Source organism: Lontra canadensis, unplaced genomic scaffold (genome assembly GCF_010015895.1).
Source record: "Lontra canadensis isolate GAN:19392208 unplaced genomic scaffold, GSC_riverotter_1.0 scaffold133, whole genome shotgun sequence".
NCBI lineage: Eukaryota > Metazoa > Chordata > Mammalia > Carnivora > Mustelidae > Lontra > Lontra canadensis.
In genome coordinates, this window is record NW_022631127.1 from 3,140,307 (window position 1) to 3,166,178 (window position 25,872).

The 25,872-nt window shown below is 48.2% G+C and overlaps 1 protein-coding gene across 1 annotated transcript in view; it reads right to left on the bottom strand.

Moving 5' to 3' along the window:
* Positions 1 to 23,661, bottom strand: part of CFAP100 (cilia and flagella associated protein 100) — a 30,283-nt gene extending 6,622 nt beyond the window's left edge. The window contains exons 1-9 of the mRNA XM_032842841.1: positions 23,579 to 23,661; positions 21,970 to 22,162; positions 20,286 to 20,353; positions 20,039 to 20,202; positions 19,749 to 19,829; positions 19,085 to 19,266; positions 18,529 to 18,655; positions 12,738 to 12,786; positions 12,501 to 12,652 (exon numbers count right to left, since the gene is read on the bottom strand). Of these exons, the coding sequence (XP_032698732.1) occupies positions 12,501 to 12,652; positions 12,738 to 12,786; positions 18,529 to 18,655; positions 19,085 to 19,266; positions 19,749 to 19,829; positions 20,039 to 20,202; positions 20,286 to 20,353; positions 21,970 to 22,162; positions 23,579 to 23,638 (1,076 nt within the window). The 5' untranslated portion in view covers positions 23,639 to 23,661. The remainder of the gene's footprint in view (positions 1 to 12,500; positions 12,653 to 12,737; positions 12,787 to 18,528; positions 18,656 to 19,084; positions 19,267 to 19,748; positions 19,830 to 20,038; positions 20,203 to 20,285; positions 20,354 to 21,969; positions 22,163 to 23,578) is intronic.
* Between the last annotated feature and the right edge of the window lie 2,211 nt (positions 23,662 to 25,872).

Here is a 25,872-nt window from a genome sequence, read left to right on the forward strand (position 1 = left end):
ATCTTAAAGACTGAGGACATGCAAAAATAACAGCATATATGGGAAAAATTAGAAAGTGACCCTGTATGCCCAGGGAAAGTCTCAGAAAAAACCTACCTTTACACTGCAGGATGAGTCTCAACATAAAGACAACCTACAAGATTCTTATTAAAAAAACAATACACAATGGAGTAGGGAAATGAAAAATTCACTAGAGGTATTTAAAGGCTTATCTGAGCAGGGAGAAGAAAGAATTAGTGATCTTGAAGATAGGATAATGGAAACTATCAAGGCTGAGGAACAGAAAGAAAAAGATTGAGAAAAGTAAACAGACCCTGACAAACTGGTGGGACACCATCAAGAGGACCAATATATGCACCATAGGAGTCCCAGAAAGGGAAGAGAAAAGGGGTCAGAGAGAAGATTTGAAGAAAAATAGATGAAAAATCTAAAATTGATGAAAGACATGAATATAATCATCCAAGAAGCTCAAGGAACTCCAAGTAAAAGGAAATCGAAGAGCCCCACACTGAGACATTACTATAATCAAACTATTACAAGATAACCAAAAGCCAAAGCCAGAAAACTTTGAAAGCTGCAAAAGAGAAGCAAATCATTTTATACAGAGGATCTTCAATATGATTATCAGCAGATTTCTCATTAGAAACTTTGGTGGTCAGAAGGCTGATATAGTTGAAGTGCTCAGAGGGGGAAAGAAACCCGTTAGCTAAGGATTCTGTATCTGGCAAAACTGTCCTTTAAAAGTGAGGGAGAAGCTAAGAGATTCCCCAATGAACAACAGTGAAGGAGTTCATTCCCATGAGACCTGCCCTGCCAGAAATGCTCAGGGGAGTCCTGCACAGTGAAATGAAATCAAGACAGTAAGTTAAAACCCTATGACAGACTAAAAATCTCAATAAAGGTATAATGTTGGCAATTTTAAAAGCTAGTAGAAATGTAACACTGGTTTGTAACTGGAGCAAGGGAAGGAAAAGAGCAAGGGTAGTAATACTAGATTGTAACTGTTTTCTACATGATTTAAGAGACTAATACATTTAAAAGAATTTTTAGTTTATGTTTTAGAGCACATAATGTATGGAAACATAAGGTTGTGACATCCGCAACCAAAAGGATGATGATGGAACTGTAAGGGAGTAGAGTTTCTGTATGTTAGAAATTAAGGTGGTATAGATTGAAATTTGAGTGGTAACAGCCTTGGATATTAAAGATAATCCTCATAGTAACCACAAAAAAAATAGCTATAGAATATACACAAAAGGGAAAGAGAAAGGAATTTAGATATTTCACTACAATCAGCTAAACACAAAGAAAACAGTATTGCAGGATATGGGGGCAAAAACTATAAGGCATATAACAGACAAAAAGTACAATGACAGAAATCCCACTATATCATTAATTAATTTAAATGTAAGTGGGCTCAATTCTCCAAAAGACTGAGACTGGCAGAATGGATAACAGATGATTCAACTATATGCTGTCTACAAGAGCCTCACTTGAGACCCAAAGACACAAAAGTGTTGAAAATGAAAGGATGGGAAAAGATATTCCATGCAAATAGTAACCAAAAGAGAGAGAGAGCAAGGGTAGCAATACTAGGGTCAGACAGAAAAATTCATCAGAGACAAAGAAGGAACTTATATACTAATAAATGTCTAATTCAATAAGAAAATATAACAATTATAAGCATTTATGCACTGAATGACAGACTACCAAAATATATGAAGCCAAAATTTACAGATAGAAGGGAGAACTCATTCTACAATAATAGAGACTTCAATACCTACCTTGCGATAGTGAACGAGCAAGCAGACAGAGAATTAGGAAAAAGAAGACTTAAGCATTGCAATACACCAACTAGGTTTAACAGACATACACGGAAAACTCTACCCAACAACAGAAGCATATACTCTCAAGGGCAAATGGGGCATTTTTCAGGCTGTCCCAAATATTAGGGCCACAAACTAAGTTTCAATAGATTTTTAAAAAGATAGATATTATACAAACTGCTCTGTCAACAACTAGATGAAGTTAGAAATTGTTAACAAAGCAAAACTAGAAAATTTCACAAATTTCTAGAAATTAAAAAACACATTTTAAAACAACCAATGGACCAAAAAAGAAATCATAAGGGAAATTAGAAAAAAACAGAGATGAAGAAACCTGAGAACACAACAGAGCAAAACTTATGGGATGCACAGCAAAGTTTATGGTGCTAAAGGAAGTATTTACGATGACAAAACTTATATTTAAAAAAGAGATCTCAAACTAACAACCCAACTTTACAACTTAAGGAATTTCTAGTTAAAGAAGAACAAATTCAACCTGAAGCTAGTGGAAGGAAAGAATTTGTAAAAAATTAGAGGAGAAAAACAAAATAGAGAATAGAAAAACAATCAGTTTTTCAAAAAGATCAATAAAAATGACAAACCCTTAGCTTGTTGGACTAAGGAAAATAACTGAAGTTACTAAAATGAGAATGAAGGTGGGAATATCACTACTGATCCTACAGAAATAAGAAGGATTAGGAGAGAGCACTATCAACTGTGTGCCTCCAAACTGGACAACTTGGATAAAACTGACAAATTTCTAGAAACACAAAATCTACCAAGACTTAATCATGTAGGGGTATCTGGGTGGCTCAGTCGGTTAAGTGTCTGTCTTTGGCGCAGGTCATGATTCCGGGGTCCTGGGATCAAGCTTCATATTAGACTCCCTGCTCAGTGGAGAGTCTGTGTTTCTCTCTCCTGCAACTGTCCTTCCCCCAAGTTCGTGCACTCTCTCTCTCACTTGCTTTCCCTCAAATAAATAAATAAAATCTTTTAAAAAAGGATTAAATCATGTAGAAATAGAAAATCTGAATAGGCCTATAACCAGTAAGAAGATTGAATCAGTAATCAAAAATCTAATACTGGGGCACCTGGGTGGCTCAGTGGGTTAAAGCCTCTGCCTTCGGCTCAGGTCATGATCCCAGGATCCTGGGATTGAGCCCCGCATCGGGCTCTCTGCTCAGCGGGGAGCCTACTTCCTCCTCTCTCTCTCTGCCTGCCTCTCTGCCTACTTGTGATCTCTGTCTGTCAAATAAATAAATAAAATCTTTTTAAAAAATCTAATACCAATCCTTTTTAAACTTTTCCAAAATATTGAAGAGGAGGCAACACCTTCTAATTCATCTTAGGAGAGCAGAATAAACATGATACTAAAGCCAGTCAAAGACACTTACAAGAAAAGAAACTATATAGAAACTACATAGACCAAACTCCCTTATGAACATTCATGCAAAAAAGTCAACAAATGCTCTGCTAGACCCTGGCTGGCATTTAGGATTCTGGAGGAAACAGGTGACATACACTTATTAGCATACAGGATTCAGTCAAATATTAAGAGAGATTATATGATGCTTATATTACAAGGATTAGAAGCAGCAAGTGGGACTCATTCCTGGAATGCAAGGCTGTATTATCAATCAGGGTAATACACCACATTAACATAATGAAGGAAAAAGACCACACGATCATCTTAATTGGTGCAGAGAAAGGATTTGACAAACATGAGAAAACACTCAGCAAAATAGGGAGATGGAAACAGCCTCCATATAATAAAAGCTGTATCTGAAAAGCCCACAGCAAACATCATACTGAGAGGTGAAAGACTGGAGGATTTTCTTCTAAGATCAGAGGGTAAGGATGCCTGCATTCTTAGAAGTAGAAGTGTCTACTCAAAATAGTACTGGAAGTTCCATCCAGAGTGATGAAGCAAGAAAAAGAAAGAAAATCATTCAAGTTGGAAAAGAAGAAGTAAAATGAGCTCTTTGCAGACGACATCATCTTCTATGAAGAAAACCCTAAAGACACCACAACAAAGCTGTTAGAATTAAATGAATTCAGCAAAGTAGCAGGAAACAAAGTCAACAAAGTCAATGAAATGCAGTTCTATACACAAATAATGAACACTTTGAAAAGGAAAACAAAAACCGTCCCATTTACAATAGCATCCAAACAATTCCACTTGCAATAGCATCCCAAAGTTAAAAACAGAAATACCGTATGACCCGGCAATTGTGTGTTTGGGAATATACCCAGAGGAATTGAAAACAGAGTCTTGCAGAAGCGTTTGCACACCCATGTTCACAGCAGCATTATTCACAGTTGCTAAAATGTGGAAGCCACCCAAGTGTGCATGATGGATGAATGGAGAAACAGAATGTCTAGACATAAAAGGAATATTATCTAACCTTAAAAAGGAAGGAAACTCTGACACATGCTACCCCATGAATGAAACTTGAAGGCATTAGGTGAAATAAGCCAGTTACAAAAAGTCAAATACTGTATGATCCCACTTCTAGGAGGTACTCGGAGTAGTCAACACCTTTAGGACAGAAAGCACAGTGGCGTTGCCAGGGACCAAGGGCAGGAGAATGGAGAGGTATTAGTAACAGGGATAGAGTTTCAGTTTTACAAGATGAAAAGAGCAGAGAGTTGGACAGTGGGGACGGCTGCACAAAGTAAAGGTACTTCGTACCACTGAACCGGACACTTGCAAGTGGTTAAGATGGTAAATTTTGTGTTATGTGGATTTTATCACATTGAAAAAGGAAAAGAAATAGAGACCCCCTTTGCCTCCACACACTCAAGAGCAGTGCTCTGCTAGACCCTGCCCAGCATTTAGGATCCTGGAGGAAACAGGTGACACATACTTAGTTCCAGTTCCTATATGGGTACCTGGCCTTTTTTTTTTTTTTTTTAAGTGGGGTGGGGCAGAGGAGGAACAAGAGAGAGAGGGAGAGAGAGGATATCTTAAGCAGACTCCATGCCCAGACTTGGGGCTCAATCTCATACCTCTGAGATCATGACCTGACCCCAAATCAAGAGTTGGACACTTACCCGAGCTAGCCACCCAGACACCCCCTGAGTGCCTGGCTTTTTGTTCATTTTCATTGTCTGCTTTGCACTGTGGCTTGTTCTGCTCACTCTTAAACCCTGTGGGAGGTGTGTAGTGTGAGCCCGTCCCCTGCGTGTGGGCCTGGTCTTTGCTTTAGCACCAGGAAATTTTCACCCGTCACTACACTGGCTTTTGCTCCTCCATTCCGTGTGCAGCCATTCCTGGAATTCTTTCCACGTGGGCCCTGCACATGGCCCCCTGGGGTCCTATTGCTTCATCTTGTCCTTTCCCTCAGAGTTCTGCGAGCTGTCCCCAGCTTAACATGGTCCCCCTTGCCCACTCGATGGCGGGCTGCATCCAGTCCTCATTGTGGTCTTGACCTCCTGTGGGCTTGTCGCTCCCAGGTCTGCCTCTCGAGTGGTAGGGGTGCAGCTTCCCAATTCTTTAGGATCTACATTTACTTGGATTTCTCACACACATCCCTTAATGAATGTTTCTTCTCGTGTTTCTGGTGACATGTTCCTGTTTGTGTATCCTTTAAGACGCACATGGGTGCAAGTTCAATACCAGGGACTTCAGAGGAGTTGTGCCATTTTGATCATGCGTCCAGTTGGAGCCTGGGCTGGAGGTGGAGGGGAAGGCTGGATTTCTCTGAGCCATGGAACTCATGTCTGAGGGGCAGTCATGGTTGCAGGTGTCTAGCATGGCTACCAAGACTCAGCCCACACAAGGTCTCACCTTAGCCTGAGGTCAGCATTGGAATGTTCTTTCTGGAGCTCGTGATGCCTTCCGTGTGGCTCACCTTGCTCTCTGGGCTCTGGCTGCTGCAAGACCAATCCTTATCTCCACCCCTGACTCACTGCAGGGACAGGGAGTCTGAGTTGCTTCCTGCTCCTTTTCCGACTAACTGGCTGGGCTGGGTTTTCCCGGAGGAAGTTTTGCATGGTTTCCAGGAAGGGATTCAGGCTTAATTTCTCTTTTCTGTTCTTTTGGTCAATGTGGCAGAATCTGGGAAGGGTTGGGTTGGGCTTCATCTCGCTTGAGCAGCTCTGCTCATTCTTCTCTTGAGTCCCGTCACCTATCTGGCCGCTGGAAGTGCCGAGCTGATGCTGGTGTTCAGGCTCTGCAGCTTACTGCAGGCTGTCCTGAGGTCCTTGTGCTCCCTTCTGTATCCAGGGGTCCATCTTCCTGGGCTGGCTCCCCTTGGCCCTCAACTGGAGGAACTGTGGAGTGAGCATCTCAAACAGATCACAGCAAGGCAGGCAGAAAACGGGGCTAGGGCCCAGTGCAGAAAATTCAAGGAAGTGCTCACCCTTGGGGTCACACACGCACCTCTCTAAATATTGCACCCTGGTTGTCTCACCCACCTCACACCAGTCGTCTTTGGCCAAGAATGAATGATGCTGTTCTCTCAGCCAGGGAGGGAGGACATGGCTCATCCTACAGCCCTTATGCACCCAGTCAATGAGAGGCAAGTGACAAAGTTAGCCTTCAATAATACTGTTATTGAGATTTAATCCGTGTGGCATTTGATGAGATTTGACAAACTTATATACTGGTGTAAGGACTAACATGATGAGGACAATGATCATTTTCATCACCCCAACATTTCTTCATGCCCTTTTGTATGAACTCCCCCCACCTTCCCCAGCCACAGGCACCCAACGGGCTGTGTCTCCATTTTTTTTCCCTTATGAGCAGACCTCTAAGATGACCCTTGGTGACACCTGCCTCCTCAAAGGTATTCACACCCTGGAGTGTGGGCTGAGCCCAGCGGCTTGCTTCTAACCCATGTGGAATGGGATGTCGCTTCTGTGATTAGGTTACATAAGATCATGTCTTCCATCTTGCTAGCAGACTCACTCCGTTGGCTTTTTGGCTTGTACACTTTGAAGCAGCAAGCTGCTGTATCAGAGAGCCCATGTGGCAAGAGACTGAGGGTAGGCTCTGGCCTACAGTCAGCAAGGAATCAGATCCTGCCAGCAGCCCGTGAATGAGCTGGAGCGTGGCTCCTTCCCCAAGTGCAGTCTTGGGATGACCGCAGCCCAGCTTTCACCTGGACAGCAATCCATGAGGCGCTCCGGAGCAGAGGAGCCGGCCCAGCTGAGCCCAGATTCCTGATCCGCAGAAAGGGTGAAATAAATGTGTGTTATATTAAGCCACCAAGTTTTGGGATGATTTGTTATGCAGCAACTGATAACCAATACAGCTGGTTCTAGCACTTCACATGAATAATACAGTCAGTCGTCTTTGGTGCCTGGCTTCTTTCCGTGCAGTGTGTGTGAGGTTTGTCCACATTGTTGCCTGTGTTAACAGCTTGTTCCTTTTTTATTGCTGAGTAGATTTCTATAGTGTGTAATGGCCCCTTTACATGTCCACGCCCTAATCCCAGGACCCTGTGAATATATTATACTACTTGGCAAGGGAGAACAAAGGCGACAGATGCAATTAAGGCTGCCAACCAGCTGACCTGGAGATGGGGAAATGAACCTGGGTTGTCTGGTTGGGCCCAGTGTCATCATACGCATCCTTATAAATGGAGGAGTGAGGCAGGAAAGAGAGTCAAGAGTGAGGGGGTGTGGGAAAGACTCAGCTGGCATTGCTGGTTTGAAAACTTAAGGAGTCATGGTGGCCTCTGGAAACTGGAAGAGGTAACAAAAAGATCTCCCTTTCAGCCTCCAGAGATGAACCAAGTCCTGCTGGTGCCTTGATTCTAGCCTGGGAAGACCCATTTTGGAATTCTGGTCTCGAGGACTGTAGGGGACACATCTGTTGTAAGGCACTCTGTGTGCAGTCATTTGTTACAGCATGCACATGGCTTGTCTGCTCCCCTGCTGTGGGCATGCAGGCTGTTCATTTTCTTTTCTTTTTCAAATTTTATTTACTTTAGAAAGAGTGAGCAAACAAAAAAGCATGACAGGGACAGGGGCAGAGAGAGAGAGAGAATTCTAAGCAGACTCCATAGAGCAGCACAGAGCCTGATGTGGGGCTTCATCTCAACCCTGAGAACATGACCTGAGCTGAAATTAAACGGCTGAGCCACCCAGGTGCCCCCAGCATGTGGGCTGTTTCTTGTTCTTGCCTATTATGAATAATTTTGCCGTGAAGAATCCTGGGAATTTTTTTTTTTTTGGTATGTTGTCTCTAATCTTCCAATGTTGAAACATTCTTCCAATGTTGAAACAGACTTCTCATTCATTGTTGTATAAGTTTGTTAATAGAGACTTCAACTTTAAAAGCAGTTTTAGGTTCATGGCAAAATTGGGCAGAAGGTACAGAGCTTTCCTAAATATTCTCTCCTCCCACCTGCCTTCCCTCACCATCAACATACATTTGTTACAATCAATGAACGTACACTGACACATCATTATCACCCAAAGCCAATAGTTTCCATGAAGGTCTACTCTAAGTGCTGTGCATTCCATGGGTTTGGAGAAATGTATAATGACATGTATCCTTCATTAGGGGTATCATACAGAGTCATTTCATTGCCCTAAAAGTCCTCTGTGTTCCACTTACTTATCCTTTCTTCCCCCCCAAGGCCTGGCAATCACCAGTTCTTTCATCATCTCCATAGTTTTCCTTTTCTAGGATGTCCTACAGCTGGAAACATACAGTTGTAGCCTTTCCAAATAGCCTTCTTTCACTTAGTAATATGCTGTTAAGATTCCTCTCTGTCTTTCCATGGCTCAATAGCTCATTTTTTTTTTTTTTGGCACTGAATGATACACCCTCGTTGGAATGTGCCAAGTTTGTTTATCCATTCACCTACCGAAGGACATCTCTGTTGCTTCCAAGTTTTGGCAGTTATGAACAAAGCTGCCATAAACATCTATGTACAGGTTTTGTGTGGACATAAGTTTTTAACTCTTTTGGGTAAATACCATGGAGTGTGCTTGCTGGATCATATGGTAAGAGTATGTTTAGCTTTGTAAGAAACTGTCTTCCAAAGGGGCTGTCCCATTCTGTATTCCCTTCAGCCATGGATGAGAGTCCTGTTGTTCTGCATCCTCACCAGCATTTGGTGCTGTTAGTCTTTTGGATTTGGGCCATTGTAATAGGTGTAGATAGTAGTATCTTATTGGTTTAAGTTGCAATTCCTTAATGACATTTGATGTTGAATATCTTTTCATATGTTTATTTGCCATCTTTATCTATTCTTTTATGAAGTGTCTGTTCAGGTCTTTGGCCCATTTTTAATCATATTATTTATTTTTTATTGTTAAATTTTAAGACTTCTTTGTATATTTTGGATAACAGTTCTTTATCAGATATGTATTTCACAGATATTTTCTCCCAGCCTGCGACTTGTCTTCTCATTCTCTTATCTTTCATAGAGCAGAATTATTAACGTTCATAGGATCTAGTTTATCACTTTGGGATTGTGTCTAAACATCACCAGACCCAAGGTCACCTAGATTTGCTCCTATGTTATCTTCCAGGAGTTTTATCGTTTTGCATTTTACTCTTAGGTCGATGATCCACTTTGAGCTAGTTTTTTTTTTTATGAAAGATGTAAAGTCTGTGTCTCAATTCATTATTTTGTTTGTGGATGTCCAGTTGTCCCAGCACCACTTTTTTTGAAAAGCCTATCTTTGCTCCACTGTATAGACTTTGCCCCTTTGTCAGAGATTAGTTGACTATATTTATGTGAGTCTGCTTCTGAGCTTTCTATTCTGTTCCACTGATTTATTTGCCAATAACACAGGGCTTGATTACTGTAGCTTCATAGTAAGTCTTGAAGTTGGGTAGTGTCAGTCCTCCAACTTTGTTCTTTTCCTTTAATAATGTGTTGGCTATTCTGGGTCTTTTGTCTCTCTGTATCAGTTTGTCAGTATCCACAAGATAACTAGTTGGGATTTCCATTGGGATTGTGTTAAATCTATAGATCAAGTTGGGATGAACTGATATCTTGACAATACTGAATTTCCTTACCTATAAACATGAACTAGCTCTTTTTAATTCTTTGATCCATCATCATAATTTTGCATTTTTCCTAATATAAATCTTGTACATATTTTGTTAGTTTTATTTTTTATTTTATTTTATTTTATTTTTTAGAGAGAGATATTGAGCAAGTGGGGCAGGGGCAAGGAGGGGCAAAGGGAAAGGGAAAGGGAATCTTAAGCAGGTTCCATGCTCAGAGGGGAGCCCAAATTGGGGCTCGATCTCATGATCCTGAGATCATGACCTGAGCTGAGTTGGATGCCTAATGAACTGAGCCACCCAGGTGCCCCTTGTTAGTTTTATATGTAAGCATTTCTTTTTTGAGGGTGCTAATGAAAATGGTATTATATTTTAAACTTCAAATTCCACTTCTTCATTGCTGGTACATAGGAAATGAAGTTTTGTCTAGTAACTCTGTGTTCTGTGACTTTGCCATAATGGTTTACTAGTCCAGGAGTTTTTAGTTGATTCCTTGAGATTCTCTACATGTCATCTGCCAAAAAGCTTTATTTATTTCTTCCCCATCTGTATAACAGGTATTCCTGCTTTTCTAAACTTTGTATTACGCCACTTCCCTTTTATGAAACATCTTCATTAGTACCTGTTTTTGCTAACTGAAAGAAAACTAAAGAGGAAGACATCCCTGCTTTTGTTCTTGATCTTAGTGGAAAAACTTTAAGTATGATATTAGCTGTAAGCCTTTGTAGATGTTCTTTATCACGTTCAGGAAGCTATTCCTACTTAACTGAGAGCTTTTATTATGAATGGATGTTAGATTTTATCAAATGCTTTTTCTGCATCTATTGATATAATCATGTAATTTTTCTTCTTTAGCTTGTTGATATGATGGATTACATTAATTTATTTTCAAACACTGAGACAGCCTTGCATACCCTGGAAAAATTCCACTTGATCATGATGTATAATTCTGTTTATACATTGTTCCATTCAATTTGCTAATATTTTGTTGAGGATTTTTACATCTGTGTTCCTGAGAAATACTGGTCTGTCATTTCCTTTTCTTGTGATGTCTTTGCCTGGTTTTGGAATTAGGTTAATGCTGGTCTTACAGAATGAGTTAGAAAGTATCCCCTCTGTTTCTATCTTTTGGAAGAGATTGTAGGGAATTGGCAAAATTTCTTCCTTAAATATTTGTTAGAATTTGCCAGTAAACCCATCTGGGTCTGGTGCTTTCTGTTTTGAAGGTTATTAATTATTGGCTCAGGGGAGGGGGATGGGGAGATGAGTTAGCCCTCCTCAGGGGAGGGCACATGGAGCACTGGGTGTTATATGCAAACAATGAATCATGGAACACTACATCAAAAACCAATGACCTACTGTATGGTGACCAACGTAACATAATAAAAAAATTGGCTTGATTTCCTCGATACAGGCCTATTCATATATATATATATATATAAAATCTTCTTTTCTTCAGATAGGTCAGATGAGTTTATGACAGTTAATGCATACAGGCCATGACTCTCCTGGAAATAATAAAGTACTGGTGCTCAGGGACAGCTCAGCTGGCTAAAGACCAGCAACTGGAGCTCATCTCCAGGATTCTGCTCTGAATGTGTGTATGTGTGTGTGTTCTGTTGCCAGGTTCCTAGCATCTAGGAACCTAGGAGGCTTCCTGCATCTCCCCAGCTCATCTCTCTCTCTCTCTCTCTGAGATGGAAGGGAGTCACCCTGAAAAACATCAGTGATGTCTCCCCACCCAGTCAGCCCTGGCAGGAGACCTACATGTGGATCTGGGTGTTTTTCAGGGTGACTCCCAGCTTTCTAGGAGACACAGTCTTGCCTGAGCGTGCTGGTGGTTTTGCATCACCTGCAGGAGACTCTGGGCAGGAAATTCTCCATGGCAGCACGTGAGCCAACAAGACATGGATACTCAAGAACATGACTTCCTAGGGGGCATCAAAGCCTTAGGCTGGCTTCCACCTTAAGTCTTTGCGCCTGCTCTACCTCTGCCTGGAACCCTCTTCCACCAGATGTCTGTGCAGCTTCCCATGCTCAGGAAGTGCCCGGGTCAAATGATGCTTTCCCCTGGAGCCCTGCCCTCTCCCTCCACTTCAGTCTCCTTCTCATATCACTGTCTATTTTCCTCTGGCACATGTCGCATCTACTAGTCACAACTGTGGGCCTGTCTGTCTGTCTCCATCAAATATCAGCTCCATGAGGCAGGCCTTGCTTATCCTTGGAGAACCTTGACCTGGGCCTGACCCAGAATAGGAGCTCACCCCATGTTTGGGTGTGAAGGGATGATTCCTTGCTCCTGATCAGCCTCACCTAGTGCCCCAGCCTGATATGGCCCAGCCCTGTTGGGCCTGGCGTCAGCAGAATGCCCCTGGGTGGGAACTCCTTGATGCCTCCTGCTGGCTGCAGGCTGCTCTGGGTGGAGGTGGGACAAGCCCCATGTGTCTCCACCTACCTGACCTCTTCCCACCCTCCACCCTCCCAGCTCCCCTGCCCAACAGGGCATGACCTCTTCCTAGAGTCAGGCTTCCAGTGGAGCTTTCCAGAAAGTGGAAGCTAGTGCAGGGCCGGAGCCCTGGATGGGCGGATGGGTGGCTGCACAGCTCAGCTCCCAGTGGCTATGGGGTCCCAGGATGACAGCCAGTGATAGAAAGCTCTCCTCCCCCCGACCCAATCAGCCCCAGCAGGAGACCTACATGCGGATCTGGGTGTTTTTCAGGGTGACATTCAGATCATCCAGGGCCTCCTCCATCTCCTGTGTGTTCTGGATGAGCGAGAGGTTCTGCTCTTCCAGCTTCATGAAGATGTCCAGGAGCTGCTGAGGATCTGTGAAGTACAGCTCCAGCTCCTGCAACCAGAGCCATGTGTGCAGGCTGGCTGGGCAGCACAGGGGGACTAGCTTCTGCAGCCCCACCCAGAGCGGGGCCACTGACCTCCCCGTCGCTGCCTGGATCCTCATACATGGTGGAGATAGAGCTTGACCTGCAGAGAGATGTGGGGTCAGGGCACTGCTGCCCAGCCTGGGGGGCAGAGGTCTGGTGGTGGTCTTACTTTACCCCCAAGGGGGAAGCCTCCCCTTCTCCTCCCACCAGCTGACCTGGAGAGGGCACTAGTTTCCCTCTTGGCCCCATACATGTCACACAGCAGTCAGGGGAGGGTTTCAAAATTCAATTAGTTCATGTCATTTCAGTTAGAATAGAACTCAGCCTCCTTCCTGGAGCCTATAGGACCCGTACTGCCCCCTCACCTCCCTCTGCTACCCCTTAAGTTACTCAGCCCCTGTTCCTACCAGCTCTCTTTCTGTTTCTCTGGTTGCTGACCCTACCTCAGGACCTTTGCACCCACAGCTCCCACTGCTAGAGTTGCCTCGCCCCATTTACCATTCTTTTTCTAAGAACAACCTTCAGGGCCTTTTTTGCCCACCTCCCCTATCTAGATTTGCCCTTGGCACTTTCCTTGATGGTCCTACTCAGAGCTCTCCTGTGATACTCGAAGTCACTTCTGCCTGACCCTGAGAACCCCACAGGGGCAGGGACTATCCTGGGTTGACCCTCAGGGTTGCGGGGAAAACTATGAGCTTTGAGCACTCAGCGTGGGGACCTGGGAGGTCCTGCTGGAGGGGACCTAACCTCAACCGACTTCCAAACCTGCTTTCATCACCCCTCCTGGCCTCCTTCTGCCCTTGCCCTGGATGTGCTGGTTCTGGGGGCTGAGAAGCAGGTGGGGCAGGCTCATAGCCAGAGGCATCTGGGCCCCACCCAGAAGAACCCAAGCTGAGGCCTGCCTGACTCCAGGCTCTGACCTACGTGACAGGGAAAGGTGGTAAGTGCAGGACTCTGTGGGATCCCAGAGGGGGAACCCTGAGGACTTCCCAGAGGAAGGGCCACAATAACAACCAAAGCACCCACCAGGCCTGTGGCTCATACTGAACACTTGATGTCTATTTGGCAAATGAAGAACATGCAGCTTAGAGAACTGGCTACCTGCTCAAGGTCACCTGCAGGGCACTGCTGACCCATAAGGTGCCTGAGAGTCTGCCCTCCAGATGGGCATTTTCTGTGGGGTGGGCTGGACTTTAGCCCCCACTTGCCCTCTCTACTGAATGCCTTGTGCAGCCCACAACCTGCCCAACTGTACTCAGTGGCCCTGGTCACATGGCTAAAAGATAGAGGGACCCAGGTAGTGTGATCCTAGACCTCTCTTCTGAGGGACTGCCCCAGCATGGGGCCTTGAGGGTGAGGCTCCTGAGCTGAGGGCAATGCAGGCAGGGGAAGCATGCATAGCTAACCTCTTAGAGCCTCTGTTCAACAAGGAACTGGAAAAGACAATTCCCACTGGCCAGGGTTGCAGGGATCCAAGTTAACCTGAGGCTTGTGCCTGGCCCACCATTGGTGGCTACTCTTCTCCACAAGGCACAACCATGATGCATAACGAGGAAAGTGAGCTCAGAAACTGGTAGCACTCAGGTCCCCTTGCAGCCCAAGAAACATCAGTTTGGGATGTGGGAGGTTGAGTGAGGAGAACATCAAAGGGAGCAGGGTATGCTCACAGGGGCACAGAGATCAGGAGCTGGTGGAGGAGAGAACCATGGGGAAGGGTTGGCAGGCTGTTGTAGAGAAGGAAGGAGAGAGGATGGTGTACTTAAGGGAAGAGCAGAAGATACAGACCTTGCACAGCAGAATGGCGGGGAGGCTCCTGAGCTCCTGGGCCACCCATTCTCTCCAACCCTTGTGCCACCACACTTACCTAAGCTGATAAACTAGAAAGCTTCCAAGAAAACAAAGGAGACTATTTCAGTGGGATTGGCAAAGATTTCTTACATAGGACACAACATTCACCAACCATAAAAGCAAAGATTGGCTAACTGAACTCAAAAGAATAACACTGAGAGACTAATAAGACAAGTCACAGACCGGGCAAATATAGTCATACTACACTTTTACACGAAGGACTGGCATCCAGATATATAAAGAACTAATGGAAAACCAGAAGCGGAAGACCAATAATCCAATAAATATGTACAAAAATTGAACAGACACCTCATAAAGGAGGCTATCTGAGTAGCCATCATATGTGTCATCATGAAAGTGTCATGAAGACCGCAATGAGATACTACCCCCACCCCCATAGGACTCCTGTCTTTTATTCTCCATATTCTGATCTTTTCACCCCTGTGGCTGAGCTGACTCCTGACTGGACAGACTGTCCCTCCCAGGGCTAGCCAATTCCTAGAAAGGGTAAAGGACACACCCTTGAATATGCTTTTCAGGGGCAAACCAACCAATACCGAGCTCTCATAGCTGGGGTCACTATTCCCCTGCCCTGGTGGCCAGATAACTGAGGACACCCCTTGGCCCCAGAGCCCTAAAATTAATCAAGCCCACCAATCCTAAATCCACTTACCCTGCGCACTTGCTCTTTCCTGCAGAAACCACAAGAAAGGCTCCTGCCCATATCTCCCGCACTCCCTCTTCCTCCAGACCCAGCTGGTTGCCTCCCCCTGTGGCCCCAGGCTGTGTGGCGTGCCCCCTCCTCATGAGAACAGAGTAAAAACCACCTTTTCAATGACATCATCTCATGATGTATTGGTCTTACCCACCGACACATTTTCTATTAGGACATGATTTTTGAACAACCCTGCCAGAATACCAAGACAGACGGGAACCTACAATAGCATGATCCCAGGATCTGACCTGATGTGGGGCGGGACGTGGGGGTGCCGGCCGGAGCAGCAAATGTGGAGTCTGTTTGGCAGAAGCTGCTAACGCTCAACGTTGACTCACCTTGTGCCCCAGCAGTCCCACTCTTACTTCCAACCAACATAGTGCTCACGCAAAAGAGAGTGCTTATGCATGGAAGTACAGGAATGTTGGCAGCAGTTTTAAGGAGAAGAGCCAAGAACTGGGAGCAACGCAAAAGGCCACCAGTTGGAGAGAGGACCCAAAGAGTGGGGCTTCTTCATGAGGTGGGACACTAAGCAGCAACTGCCAAGAGCCACCTGCCGCCGCACACAACCGCACAGATGCTCAGTGAAGGGACACCGGCCCCGAGAGCCCACTGCTGCTGTCCTCGGTGCGCCGAGTTTCAGAACAGGGAGAGCGTCCCAGGGCAACAAAGACAAAAAATTGTGAAGGCACCGGTGTGGGGTCTGAATGAGGAGGGCCTGAGGGAGTTCTGGGCTCCGGGAATATTCTATGTCTGGACCTGAGTGTGATTACATGGGTACATATATGTGTAAGAACTCAAGAGTTGTTCAGTTAAGGTTTTTTTTTTTTTTTTTTTTTTTTTTTTTTTTTTGTGATCTGTTGACATAGCATAAGTATGAGAGAAAAAGAATAAAAGACTTAAGTCTGATCACATCACTGGTTTGCTGAAGCTTCCCAGCTCCTGTAGGCTCTGGGCCTGAGGGTGCCAATTACATCTGGCTCCATGTGACCCCATTTTCTCGCCTGTCATGTGGGTGCCCTCCAGGAGGCACTGGAGCTTGGGGGTTGCTGACTGGAGTAGCAAGGAGGCAAGTAGCAGGGAGAGAGGCAGGGGTTGGCTGGGGAAGGGGCAGGGGGGCTGGGGCAGGAGGTCTGTCTTGTGGTCACTGGTCATGGCTGGAGAACACTGGTGGGCATATGTGTGTGGGGGGTCAGGCACTGCAGGAAGAAATCCAGGATGTGTAAGAGGTGCTTGGTGGTCCCAGAGATGGTGCTGGAGAGGCTAAGGGGCAAGAGTCACTGGAGTTGGAACCTGATCCCAGGAGGAGGCAGGACCTTTGGCTAGAGCATCCAGGATGACTAAGAGAACTGTCAGACACTGGAATGACTATGCACAACCAGTAGACCTACCCCTGTGCCCTGGGACGGTGGATTTTGTGTCAACTTGCCTAGGTTCAACATTATTCTAGATGTTTCTGTGAAGATGTTTGTTAGATGAGATGAACAAATAAGTAGATTTTGAGTAAAGTAAATGACCCTTCGTGGTGTGGGTGGGCCTCGTCCAATCAGTTGAAGGTCTGAAGAAACAAAGACTGACCTCCCACAAAGAAGAGGGAATTCTGCCAGCCTACTGCCTTCAGATCATGCTGCAGCAACAGCTCTTCTTCCCTGGGTTTCCACCTGCCAGCCACCTGCTTTGGCTCTCCAGTCTTTTTTTTTTTTTAATATTTTATTTATTTGACAGAGAGAAATCACAACTAGGCAGAGAGGCAGGCAGAGAGAGAGGAGGAAGCAGGCTCCCTGCAGAGCAGAGAGCCCGATGCGGGGCTTGATCCCAGGACCCTGGGATCATGACCTGAGCTGAAGGCAGAGGCCCCAACCCACCGAGCCACCCAGGCGCCCCTTGGCTCTCCAGTCTTGCCAGGCTGGCCCGAGGGGATGGTCCAGATTGCATAGGACAGGTGAGACCCTGGCAGTGGCCCCTGGCCCTGTAAAGGCGAGCACCTGGTAGCCATCCCTCCCCATAATCACATATTAATATCGCTCCAGTAGCGCCAAGAGGCCAGGGCTAGACAGACGAGGGAAGCTGAGAAAGGACTACCTCCAGCGCTCCCCGGCTGTGTCACTTATGGACAGATAGCAAGATACACAGGGTCAGCTCTCCAGTAAAAGGAAGGACGGGCGTAAGAAAATAACCTTTGCTTGTATTTACGTTGAATCAGGAGGACATGCCGGTATTCATTTGAGCTACTGAACAGCAACTTCTTATGGTTCAATGTACTGTTAACATTAAAAGGCTGGAGAGGTGTGCCTGGGTGGCTCCATGGGTTGAGTGTCGGACTTGTGATTTCCGCTCAGGTCATGGTCTCAGGCTCAGTGGGGAGTCTGCTTAGGATTCTCTCTCTCCCTCTCCCTCTGTCCCCCTCCCCGCCCCATTCATGCGCACGTGCTCTCTCTGTCAAATAAATAAATACATCTTAAAAAAACCAAATGGCTGGTAGGATATCCTGTAGATAACCAGTCTCGCTGCAGTGCCATCTGTGGCTTCTTGGCCCAACAGTCTGAGTGGGGAGGGGGCTGGAAGGAGGTGTGCCAAGCCTGGGGCTGGGGGCAGGAGGCTAAGACTTCTCAGCTTATACCTTTCTATACGATTGTGATTTTTCTGAATGTATCACTTAGCAAACTCCTAAAACTAAACAAGTTTTCAGTGAGGGAGGAAGAGTAACTGGGGGGTGACCCAGCAGCAGGGGGAGGTGGGGGGGGTGTATGGCTCTGGCCTTAGAGGCAGAGAGGTTTTTAAGTGGGGTAGGGATAGGTCTGCATTGACTCGCAGATGTGTTTGAGGCTTCTGTTTGTCCAAAGTAAGTGTCACACTTAAATCTGGGTAATTTTAGTAAAAATCCAGACTCTGGCTTTTCGTGAAAGGCTCCGGAGCTCTGACCTCCTTGGCCAGCACTCCCTGGCCACCGAAGGCTGGCAGGGGGCATATGTCTTCCCGTTCACTGTGCCCAATTTGGCTGCCTGCACCGTTTATACCTGACTGTCCCATTAACACCTGAGTGGGCCACCTCAGGCATAAGTTGATCGAACCGGACAGAAATAAAACTTTTCAGAAAACATTTTGATTTTGGTGCTTAAGTCTGACTACACAGCTTCTGTGTTGGGAACAGCCCTTCCTCATGGTCTCGCCCTTCTCAGAGAGACTGGGCTCATCCTGGGCACCCCTAGCCCAGAGCCACTGCAGAGCACTCCCCACCGGGCCCCAGCCACTTCCGTGCCCTACCCGAGGCCCACTCACCCTTTGGGGTCCAGCTCACTGTTCAGGCTGGGCTGTCTGCTGTACTGGAGGCTCATGGAGCTGGATAGAAGCCGCCTCAGCCGGGTCACCGGCAGGGACTTCGAGGGTTTCTTTGGGCCCTGCCCATCTGGAGGAAGCAGAGGAATGGTTTCCACATACCCCAGTCCAGGGCAGGATTCTTCCAGCTTGGGGCAGCCACATACCTCTAGAGCTTGTTTTGCCCTTGTTCCCTGGTCCTACAGGAAGCAAGGGAGGGTTCCAGATGGCTTCGGCTGGAGCCAGAATTTCAGCAACACTGCTTGAGGGCACAGGGCTCCCCAGGATCCTCCCAGCTCTCTTCCCCTCAGTTTCAGAAAGATATGCATGGGAGGAACGTGGCTGGGGTCTGAGTTAGAGCAGGCTCTATCTTACTCGAATGGATGTGTGAGCTGAGCCACCAGGCCCCAAGGGGCACTTACTGACTCTGGCTGGGGCTTTGTGAAGCATGGAAGGAGCCCAGCCTATGGGTCTCCATGCCCTAGATGGGCCCAGGGACTGGCTGTCTCTTTTCTGCTACCTTTGTCCCCTCCTGTGGAGAATGAAATGTTCTCTTTGGGGGGCTCGGGGGCCTCCTTGGTCTTTTTGAGATCCTGGTGCTTCTTCTCCTTTTCTTCCAACCACTCCTTGGGCGACAGCTTGTATAGGAAGTCCTTGTAGATCTTGTAATGCTGCAAAGTGTCTTCAAATTTGGAGATTTCACTAGACCCGGGAAAGGGTGGTGAGGTCAGGCTCTGCCTGCTGGGACACCCCTCCAGAGGGGACTGGCCCTGAAGCCTGGCCATGCCTGGCCAAGCCTGGCATGCTCCTTGTTCTCCTGGGGACAGGCATGGCAGCACTGCTGTACTGGGGACCAATGGGGCTCAGACCTCCACAATGACAGTGGTCTGTGACTTTGGAGTGGCCGTGGACCCTGGCGACCCTGTGTGCCAAGTGAGCCCTGCCTCCTAGTGAGGCTTTGGGAAAGTCACTGAATCTTTTCTTGGCCTCTGTCACCTCATCCGTAAAATGGGCAGCTGCATCAGGCAGGCTTTGAGTCCCTAACTTATGAGTCCCTAAGCTATTTAGTAAGTCTGGGAGGTGAAGTCATGAGGTCTGTGCTGCACGGGGGCTCCTTTTGGCCCTGGGAGGGGCGGAGGGAAAAGCAGCAGACCAGGATGGGCAGGCTCTCTCCTTTAGCTCACCTTTTGATGTTCATGATCTGGGTGGTCAGTTCACGGATCTCAATGATCTTCTCCACTTTTGCTTTGGTCTCCTTTTCAGCCCTGGGGGTGGGGATGGGGGTGGGGGCAGGGAGCCAACCGCAGACAGTTAAAGGGGGCGTGTACACTGCCTTGGGGGAGTGGGGGTGGGGTGAGGAGCCTCCTGGGGCCCCTTGGGCGGCTGGGCGGATGCAGGCAGGTTGGGCGCAGGTGCAGAGTTCCAGGGGACACGGGGTTGGGGCGCGCGGGCTGCCCCTCCGCGGGGGGCTCACGCTCTCAGGGCCTGAACGGAGCTGCGGTCGTTCTCCCGGAGAAACTCGTCGAACAAGGCTGCGTCCTTCTCCAGGGACTTCTCTGCCTGCTCCAGCTCTGCCTCCTCCTTGGCCGCCAGCATCTCCAGCCGCTGGATCTCCTTCCGCTTCATGTCCAGGGCGTACTGAGGGGCACCAGAGCGGGAGTCAGGCTCCTGGTTGGGAGAGCCCCCTCCCTGGGCCCCCTGCGCATTGTAGGTGGGCCAACCTGGATGAGGAATATCTGCCGCTTCTGGTTAATGTAGATGTTCATGTTATCAGATTCCATCTTCCTTTCTGCAAAGATAGGAGGAAAGCCTCTGGGGGCGGGGTGGGCAGTGCGAGAGAGACCCGAGCTGGGCCAATCCCATCTGCTGTGCTAGGAGGCCCAGGTTATTACAGGGACTCTGGGACATTGAGCCCTGCCTCTAGCAAAAGGAAAGAAGGCTCTGTTTATGAATTGCACTCTGCATGGCTGGAGACTGGGCCAGGTGGGGTGTCCTTTCCTATGCTGACTCCAGCCTCTCTTGGTGTAGTACTCTTCTCACCTGGAGTAAGACTCTGGACACCCCCCGCCATGGACATTTCATCCAACAGGATCTAATAACAAAAGTCCTATTAGGTCAGGACCTGCATCGGGGTGGTGAGAGAAAAATGGGGCACGATGATCTCTTTTTGGGGAACTCTAAGCCCCCAGGATCCAATTTCAGTAGATGCTAAGTCAGCACACCAGGGTTTCAGCCAGGTGGGAGGAAATTAAGGTGGGTATCTGGAACACCTTCCGGAGGGCAACCAGAGAGGTAATGTAGCTGGAGCTAAGGGCCATGGGAGCCTCCTTCTCTCGTCTTTCTGGAAAGAAAGGCCTAGAAGTGCCCTTACTTTGGAGAGGCCAGGAACTGAGGAAAGAGCCATGGAACCATGTGGCTCTCTGCATTATCTCTTAAACCCTCTCCTTTCTGGAAGATGCTGTGGTGTGGGAGTCTTAAGTCTAGAAGCCTGGCAGAGACCCAGCTTGGCCTCTATCTCCCTGGCCCACCTTGTGGGAAGACCCTTTCCCTCAAGGAGACCCAGCTCCCCACTGCAAGTCAAATATGGGATAAGGACAAGTCTTGTGCCTAAACATGCTGAGTCCAGTCTTCCCCATCCAGACACAGCCTGCCTCTCCCAGATCTTAGGAACAGAGGGTGGAGACAGAAATGAAAACCTTGCAGTGCTGCTGTTCCTGCTCACACAGAGCTGGGCACGAAAGTGTCAGAGTGAGCTCGGGGCTCTCCACCCCAAAATAAGCCATGGGGCCAGGCGTGGAGGCTGGGTGTCTTTTTAATTAATATTCCCATTCAGTACACCTGCAGTCCAGCTGGGTTCCAGGATTTTATTGTCTGGGCTGGTAGAATATTAATGCATATTCTGCACTCAAGATTTCCTACTGGGTCAGAAAACTAATAAGAGCTCACACACACACACACACGCACATACAGTTCCTTCTAATTATATGTAGCATCTAAAGACGTTGGATCATACAACCCGCAAGGTCGGCAGTGTCACTGGCCAGGAGAGGAAACTGCTGTGCAAAGGAGTTGAAGAGCCCACCCAGGATAGCGAGGTCATTCAATGCTGAAACTGAGATCTGAACTCAGGGAACTTCATGCCACACAGACTCTCTTTACCATCAAGTTAAGGGACTGTTTATATGTGTGCAATCTGCATTCATGTGCACGGTAACGTTCCAAATGCAGGCAATATTGGGATTCAAAGGCTTTTAAATTTGCAGTCCATCTGGAACTGATGTGTGTGGCAGTGGGAGGCAGGGTCAGACATGAAGACCCCCACATTCCCCATTGCACCACAGCCCCGCCTCTTCAAACACTTTAAAAGCATGAAGGGCAAGACCTGACTCCAGAAAAAGGGGGCACCTTTGGTCATGCAGAGCTTCCAAGCCGTGTGGTCGTGGAAGGCACGCAGCCGCTCTGCCTCGGCGCGCGTCTCCTGGTCTTGCATCTCGTCCTCCAGCTGCAGCTCCCGACGAAGGCTGGTGTGCTTGGCCAACACTTTGGACGAGTATGTCATCTTCTCGTGCACCTGCAGGGTCGTCTTCTGCTCCCGCTCCTGGCAGGTGGGGCCAGGTGAAGTTGGGCGGGGCCAGCATCTATTTCTACCCCCTCCCCCACCAAGCCTAGGACAAGCCTCCTCCCCTCAGCATGTTGCCCGGGCCCCCAAGGTCCGAGAGAGGGGTCCTGCATGTGCTGTCGCTGCACAGGAAGGCTGTGGAGCTGTGTGTGCCTGTGGAAGCGCCTGGGATGCCTTGAACACAGCTCTCGGGTTGAGAGGAAAGTGAGCAGGGAGCATTTTCAGAGAGCGGGGTGAAGATGGGGTCCCCGGGGGAAGTACAGTTTGCCCAGTTAGATGGCATTCAGTAGTGCAGGGACATACTCACTACCAGATGATTCCTCTTTCATCTGAAATTCACACTTACTGTGATCTGCTAAATCTGACCCTCCAAGGTTCAGGGAAACTAGATCTGAGCTTCCAAAAGAAACTCAAGATCCCTGGGGTCTGGAGTGGGGCTGGAAAATGTGCATTTCCTGATGTATCTTTGGTCACTGGTTGGGTCTCAGTGGGAGCCACTTGTCCAAGGAATCTCAGATACTGAACCCTGAGTTGGGGCAGACAGAGTCAGCCCAGGAGGGAGCCTGGAACACTGGCCATGCCCATGCCCCTGAGAGTGTGTCCCAGAAACATGGCCCATGCTGACCACTTCTCAGTGGAGATGCCCCAGGTGAGTCCTCCCCGAGACTGGCTGCAGGGCTGCTTGCATGCCGCAGGGGGTGAGAATGGACAAGGGGCTCTTGGATGGGGAGGCAAGACAGACTATGCTGGGGTACAGACAAGGCAGGGGCTGGGGGTTGGGGCCGGCTCCAGGACTCCCAGGTACTGTTAAGGGCATGAGTATCTGTGTGTGTGCGCCTGTGTGCTTGTTTGTGTGTGTATCTGGCTTCCAAGAATTCCAGAGAGGGGGATTGTGCAAGGCTGGAGCAGTTGGGAGGGTGGTGGTCTCCTGGGGGAGGTGTGAGGGTCCTTGAGGTCTGAGATAAGTCTTGCAGGACAGGGAGAGTCTTGGGAGCCAATGACCTCTGGTGCAAGGGAAGCAGAAGTAAAGCCTCATGGTTGAGGCTACGCCCCAGCAGCCTCTAACAGCCCACCTGGTCAAGGCCCAGGAACAGTAGTGATAAAACCATGTGAGAACAGTGGGACAGGTCAGAGACTGGAGAGCTAGTCAGGCTTTTGAAATGATTTTTTTAAAATGGTGAGCCACTGGGGTGCCTGGGCATCTCAGTCGGTTAAGCATCCAACTCTTGATCTCAGCTCAGGTCATGATCTCAGGGTCATCAGGCTTTGCGCTCAACTTGGGGTCTGCTGGAGATTCTCTCCTTCTCCATCTGCCCCCCTGACTTGTGCTTTCTCGAAATAAATAAACAAAATAAAGCATTCCTCTGAGAAGGGCAATCAGTCCTAGATACTCACTGCGCGAGACTTATTCCGCTCCTGTTCTCTAAGCAAGAAGAAATCCACATCTCCAGACATGTGGAAAGGATTTGCGGAACGGTCAGGAGCAATTGTGGACACTGGGGAGAGAGATGCTTCATTGGAGAGATGAGCTGGCTCTTCCAAATGGTGGCCTGTGTCTCGGGAGTCCTGGCGTCCGTCCAGCCCAGCATGAGGAACTTGAAAGCACAAGCTAGTGTCAAATGTTCTCTTGGATCTGGCAGTGCCTGAAGTCCAACCCTGGACCTTCCAACTCCATAAACCCACCTGTCTGGTTTAACCTAGTTGGACATGGACATCTGAAAGAGACCTGGTGAACCCAGCACAATCTGTGTCTCAGACGTCTGGCCCCTCTAAATTAAAGTCTCAGGAACCCCCATTCCATAGAGAGAAGCAAGAGGCAGGAATTGATGGGGCCAGCTGGCAGGAGGTTGGCCAGCTCCAAAACAGAGGCACCTGTCTGCAGAGTGGCAGTGGGACACCAGGTGAACATACCCTGTCTGCAGGGTTCTCCAGGAGCTTCCCAGGGGAAGGCTGTTTGTGGGCGAGTGAGGCAAAGCACCTGAGGCCTAAGGGGTGGAGGGCAAGGCAGGAATTTGGGAGATGGGGGCTGCCAAGGACCCCAGCTCTGCTGCTCTCCTACTCCTGTGGGTGAGGGAGAGGTTCCTGCTGCTCAGCTCAGCAGGGACAGAACCCAAGAGGCACCAAACTAAGGGCTTCAAAATATGGATGCTTTCTCCCCTTATCCTCGATTTAGAGGAAAAAGGGTTCCTTGTAAGACCAAACAAAACAAAACAAAAAATTCTTAGAAGTAAAAGAGTATGAGAACAAAATAACTCCTCCACTTTGAAAAAACTGTGGGTGACATTCTGGGGGTATTGCTTCTAGTAATTTCTAACACCTATTTTTAATAATTTCACATCTTAAAAAAAAAAAACACTTCACCTTCAGCAAATGCCTGGGAAATTACTAATTCAGTGAGAGCCCTGTATGCAATTACAAAGGGGTACAGTAAGGCAGGACTTCACCAGGGCATGTCGGGGGACCAAGAGTGGCAGCCACATGCTGCCTCGGGCACTGGTGTGCCACCACAGGCTGGCTCTTGGCAACTGACTTTCTGAAGGGGGAACAGGGGCCAGGGGCTGTAAGCATTTCCAAGTTTCAGAGCCTCATGCCGACCTGCCTTTCTGGAGGTTTGTCCCATTTTATACTGTCACCAGCAAGAAGAGACTGTGAAGGGGATTTGAAGTTATGCTCTGAGGGTCTCAAAATACCTCCGCACGAGAGCCGAACTTATGAATGAGTGAAAGTGGAGAAGCTGGCCGACTCCATCCTGCTCAGGCCATCCGAGTGGACCAGAGCAGAAGCGAGAGGCGCGGTCTTCTCTGGCCAGTGCGACCCCAGCAGTCACTTAGACGGCTCCCCCAGGGTCTTCGCCTGCACCCGTCGTATGGAGGGGGCAGAAAAGCTCCAAGTCCGCAACATCTTTGTACTATTCTTTCAAATTTTCTCTAAGAATGAAATCCTGTCAAAATAGTTTACAAATCTGAGTGAGAGGAGTAAAGAAAGATGACCAGCTCCTAGGCCCCGCTGAGGGGACGAAGCCCGCAGCAGCCTCTGGTAGGTCTTAGCCTGGCTTCTGGAGACGGGAGAATGCAGGAGGGGGCGGCCCAAGACAGGGAGAGGTTACAGGGGAGGTGCCGGCCCCAGGGCCATCAGGGACCTGCAGAGAGGAGGGACAGAAGTGGGATGGGCTTGTGCGGGTTTGGAGCGTGGACACTTGTCCCACACCTGATCACGACTTTCTTTTACACACGGATTTTGTGGCTGCTAGAGAAGCTCTGGGAGAGACTTCAGGGCCTTTCTGTCCGAATCGGGAGGCTGGGGAGGCAGGTGTGGATGGTGCACCGGGCACATGGCTTGCCTCCCCTACCAAGCCAACCCCAGTCCCCAGAAATGATGTAACACACATTCAGAGAATGCACATAGCTCTGCACAAGAAGGGATGACTCTGGGTGGGGGGGCAGTGGGTGGGAGTTGCCAGGGAGGGTTGGAAGAGGGAATGTGGCGGGGATGGGGTAAAGTGGGGGTGTATGGTCCAAGTAGGCCGGCCTGGAGGGGAGGAAGGTATCAGGGAAGTGACAGCTCTGAGTGCAGCAATGGGGGCACGAGGGACCTGGACAGAACCGCCGCAGCTCGCCCCTCCGCATGTCCCATCCCATTCTCTCTCACTCCCTGTGCTCCTCCAGCAACCCCAGGCAGGGGTCCTAAAT